The sequence below is a fragment of the Dromaius novaehollandiae genome, chromosome 24 (genome assembly GCF_036370855.1).
Source record: "Dromaius novaehollandiae isolate bDroNov1 chromosome 24, bDroNov1.hap1, whole genome shotgun sequence".
NCBI classification, from domain to species: Eukaryota; Metazoa; Chordata; class Aves; order Casuariiformes; family Dromaiidae; genus Dromaius; species Dromaius novaehollandiae.
The window spans coordinates 2,209,711-2,214,337 of NC_088121.1; the positions used below are offsets into that span (position 1 = coordinate 2,209,711).

General features: G+C 45.7%; 1 protein-coding gene across 1 annotated transcript; it reads right to left on the reverse strand.

The window, feature by feature from the left end:
• Positions 1-1,355: 1,355 nt before the first annotated feature.
• LOC112981118 (transcription factor HES-5-like) lies at positions 1,356-3,277 on the reverse strand. The gene is made up of 3 exons (XM_026096496.2): positions 3,009-3,277; positions 2,647-2,827; positions 1,356-2,519 (listed from the first exon to the last, which is right to left on the reverse strand). The coding sequence occupies exons 1-3, from the start codon at positions 3,267-3,269 to the stop codon at positions 2,278-2,280; spliced, it is 684 nt and encodes a 227-aa protein (XP_025952281.2). The 5' UTR covers positions 3,270-3,277; the 3' UTR covers positions 1,356-2,277.
• Positions 3,278-4,627: the final 1,350 nt, after the last annotated feature.

The following is a 4,627-nucleotide window of genomic DNA, read 5'->3' on the forward strand; positions in this document are numbered from 1 at the left end:
AGTTTTGCAAGTCCCTGTCCACCACACAAAAGAAATGGAGCTGTTCATTTAAGACACGCAACCAAGACAAGGATCTTGGCTATTCCGGCTGACCAAGATCCTGACATTTCTGAAGATATGTTTGCATTAATACTCAATAGAGACTTTTTTTTTTAATATTAGGTGCCTAACATTTAGCAATTCAATAATTACTACCCAGAAAGAAGAAGCACCACAAGTCCTTTTTCCACTCTAACGCTCTGTGTTAATGAGGGGAGAGATCAGCTGCCATCACGGATTAGAATCAGGGTCCCGAGTTGTCAGAGGGCCCAGGATGGTGCATTAGTGTTGCCAACACAGCCACATTGCTACCTGAGGAAGCAAGCTAATGACAAAAATTGCTGAGGGAGGATGAGAGAGCCTGAGCTAGACAGATTTCTCACCTCACTACAGATTTCCTTTGTGATCTCTGGCCAGGTAGATACACAGAGTGCATTTTGTTGCTCCGGGTGCGTCTGCTGCTTCTGTGTTGATACCCAAAACAGTTTTAAAATAGCTACCTTTGGCAGAGAGCAGAACTACAACAGCACAAAGCTGTGTGCAGGCCAGCTGCCTCCCACCTGTTTTCCGCCCATGTCTGCACGCAGGAGCAGAGAGGGGTTGCAGGTGGTGCTGAGGTCCAGGTTGCTAGAGCTACACGGTCAGAGACATCCAGAGGATATGACCAACTGCTGCTTCAGGAGCATCTGCACAAGCTCTGACAGGGGACACTCAAGTAGTCATAATTCAGAGAGGCGCAACTGCAACAAGAGGTTGGCGTGTCCTCACCAGGGTAGCACTTACCCATCCATGTCAGCAGGACCTCCATGGCCATACCCTCACTGCTGTGTGCTGCAGCAAGCAGAGCTGCAGCATGGCTCTTTCCCAGCAACCCGTGAGAAAGCTCGCTTGCCCCCCCGAGCTCCCGGAAGGCATTACAGGAGTCGCAGCATTGCAGTGATTTAGTCTGTTTCCTCTCAGCAGCAGGTGGAAAAAGAAAAAAAAAATCGCATGAAAGGAGGGCTCTAATTCCACCTGCTGTCTGCAGTAAGACCAGATGGCCAGGTTTAAGGCTTAACTGTTCAGGTAAGAAGATTTGTTATGTTTTTTTTGATGAAAGGAGGGGCAATGCCTAATGAAGATCTTCATTTGATTCAGCTGATAGAATCTGTGTGAGATTAGCACTTGCTTACTCCATGGGGTTAAAGGTTTAAGGGACTCTTGTGATGGGTGTTATGAGAATGTATACAGTAGACAAGAATAAGAGCTCCTTTCAATTTACAAAAAAACTGCTTCTTTAGAGGTAACATATTAGTGTTTTTCAAAGGCCCAAGTGACTGCATATCCTTCAGAGGGAAAAGACCCAGGCAGAAGTTGCACACAAATGCATTTTTATTGCTCTCTACAAACACTGAGACACATACACAGTATGCATACAAGCCATAGGGCTGTCCCAGTAATGGGAGAAACTCCATCCACAGTGAATGAAACCACTCAGTACAGACAAAAGTCGTTATTAATATGAAAACGCTAGAAAAAGCATAGCTTATACCCCAAATGTATAACATCAACCAATCAAGCCTTTTATCTACTATCCTTTCTTTAACATAAAGCAGTAACACATTCTTTTTCTAAAATGAAAAAGCAGCAAAACAGTAGAAATATTCCACGTAGTTCCTAGCCTCTGTTCATCCATCATGCTTTGTATACTAAGACTATGAAAGGGTCATTAGGGAAAAACCATAACAAAACAAAAATGATCTTTGATTCTTTATAAGTTGTAAGCAAGTGGGGGGAAACAGTGTTTAATCAAGTGTGCATGAACCAAGGCGGGGTAAACCTATTCTCTAGAGTGACTGAGCAAACAAGTGTTCCTAGTCAAGCCAGAGCAAAGCTGATGGCTCTTACAAGCAATATTAGAGAAATCTCTCCTACAGGAATTCCTGTCTGTCACAGCTGTAACATCTACAAAAATACCTCCTTCATTATGAAGACATTTGCCCTCTGACTGGGCGACATGCTGTGTGCTGCTGTCACCAGTGTCTACACAGCATCAATACCACTCAACAGAATGCCTGAACTTTTGCCAAAGGATTCCATAAAATTCAAAAGTATTCCATTCTTTCCACACATAAATAAAATACATGGGAAAATAATATTCCCTACAGAAGAGAGGATCAGAGCTGGACTATCAGATGCAGTCAGATCCTTCCTCTGGACTCTAAAAGGCAAAGGTTCATTAAGTAAGGACTTCCCTGACTACCAGGGCCTCCAGAGGGTATTGGTGTCTTTTGGAGATCCTTGCTTCGGGGTGCTGTGATTGCCAGAAGAAAAGGTAAGCTCTGAAGCAGCTGACTGGCTCTTCTGGAAGTGGCTTAAAAGTTTGGTTTGTGTTTCTGTTTGGACTTTATGGAGAGAGAGGAAATGGAAAGCTTCTTGCAGACATCTAGAGTAGCCCTCTCTGAAGTCAAACTGAGAACTTTTACGGAAGCATCCTGCAGCTAGGAAAGGGAAGAAAAGAGGGAGAGGAAAGAAAGAATAGTTTAGAGCAATTGTTCACGGCTAGAGTTTCATTAACTGTAATGAATTTACAGTAAGCTACAGACAGCAACAAAATTCAGTACTCACTCTTCATCTGCAGCTGGCTCTGCTGTTTCAGGTAGCTGACGGTCATCTCTAGGATGTCGGCTTTCTCCAGCTTGGAATTGGGCTGGTGTCTCTGGAACTCCTTCTCCAGGAGCAGTTTCAGCTGCTCGATGCTGCTGTTAATCCGGTCACGGCGCATTTTTTCCACCACTGGTTTCCTGAGCTGCAAAAAGCAATGGAAAAGAGACTTATTATTAGAAGGATCTTTTCTCTGCCATTTCACGGGACTATTAGTTGCACATCACTATTCCTAAATGATGTGGACCAGTTTCTCAGCAAGTGTAAACTGCTGTCACAACAGCTGAGAGTGTGGCTCCAAGCTGCCTTGCTGTGCCTGTACTTACTTTATTCTTCTCTTTTGCTGTCAGCAGATTGTCAGGCGCCATGAAAACAGTGCTGGGAGCCATTTGTCCGGAGCAAGGAAGGAAGATCTCAGAAGTGTGGAAGCCCAGGAGAAGCGTGTTGCGGGAAGCCAGCTCTGCCGCACTTTTATACTGCGAAACCTCCTGGAGAGCCGGTGGGTCTCCGGCTTGGCTGAGGTTCCCACGCTCCGCGGCCAATCGGAGAGCTGGGCGACGCAAAAGAAGCAGCGTCTCGTCTTGCATGCTCCACTGCCAGTGAATAGCCTGGCGATAATGACCTTCTCCCAGATGAGCAGGTGGGGAGTGTGTGTTAGGGGAAAGACTGGGACGAGAATTACGCGTCCGAGGCTGGGAAAGAGCCGGCCCGTGGTGAGAAAAGGCTGCTGACCGGCGCCACCGATCAATAGCATTCGAAACACAGCGTTCACTTCACACGCGCTTGGGAAGGGAGAGGTCAGTGGCTGACGGCGGGAAATAAACCACTGCGCAGCCTTACTGCGGGGGGGGGAATGCCTCCCTCCCTGAGGACCGCAGAGGCACGCACTGACGCGTGCACAGATGCACGTGCGCACGCACAAGCAGTTTCTGGGTTTCTGAACTAAAGAGCAGAATTTCTATTAATTCCCTTGCCCTGTTGTCACAGTAACCCAGAGTCAGTTGTTCCCTCTCTGGTGATTGCTACACCAGCTTTGCCTGAGTGAAACAGAAAACGGCTTCCAGTTTGGATCACTACAAAGATATCATACATTTAATTTCAAACACACACAGGTATTCAAAATGCTTTCTGTTCCGATCTTTGTTCTCTGCCCGTGAGATCTTATGCACCTCTTTAGGCCACTCACAAAACATGTCACAAGTACTTTAGGTTTCTTTTTTCAAATAAATGCAAGGTAAGTCTTAGAGGGGAAAGATCTCAGCATGTTTTGGGAACATCAGCTCAGTCTCATATGCTGCTTTCTAACTCCCCCTGTCCTCCACCCAACTCATTTTACTCTGATTACGTTTGTTTTGTCTGTGCACACCGGAAAATTGGGGTGCAGAACAAATTCACTTTAGCCGGTGAGATCGTTAGCAGTAGAATTCCTGAGTCGTCGGTATCTTCCACTAGGCCACTATCTGTATTGGGATGAAGAGCCTCTGCTTGCAGCTGGGAGCGTTAATGGTGTTACGATTTGCAGCATATCAGCGCACACCAGGAGGTTCATGTGGGAAAACTTGAGCCAGATCTGCCTACATTTATCCTGTTTCTGCCCACACAAGCACTGCTTTCTTTTCTGAGCTCTAAATGAACTCACACAAAGCAGAGAAGGACTGGCTGCAGTGTTTTCTGCATCCTCTGTACATGCAGTTTAGAATTGCATGGAGAAAGGCTGACAGCAATGTTGCCCTTGTTATACTACAAAAAGGACAGAGTGAACAGGCTGCAGCATGAACCAAACATCTAGAACCATGGGTTCTGGTACCAGATTTATTCTAGAGGTGCTGTGTGACCTAATGAGTGCAACTCACTTTTCTCTGTGAGCTTCATTATCTCTGCCTATAACATACAATACGATATCTCTGTCTATAAGATGCAATACAGGAATAGTAATCATTAGATA

Excerpts from the sequence above, each read along its gene's own strand:
- LOC112981118 (XM_026096496.2), bottom strand. The coding sequence starts at position 3,269 with ATGCAAGACGAGACGCTGCTTCTTTTGCGTCGCCCAGCTCTCCGATTG. Across the intron at positions 2,828-3,008 it reads CAGCAAAAGAGAAGAATAAA|CTCAGGAAACCAGTGGTGGA; the intron begins GTAAGTACAGGC and ends TGCTTTTTGCAG. Across the intron at positions 2,520-2,646 it reads GAGCCAGCTGCAGATGAAGA|CTGCAGGATGCTTCCGTAAA; the intron begins GTGAGTACTGAA and ends TCCCTTTCCTAG.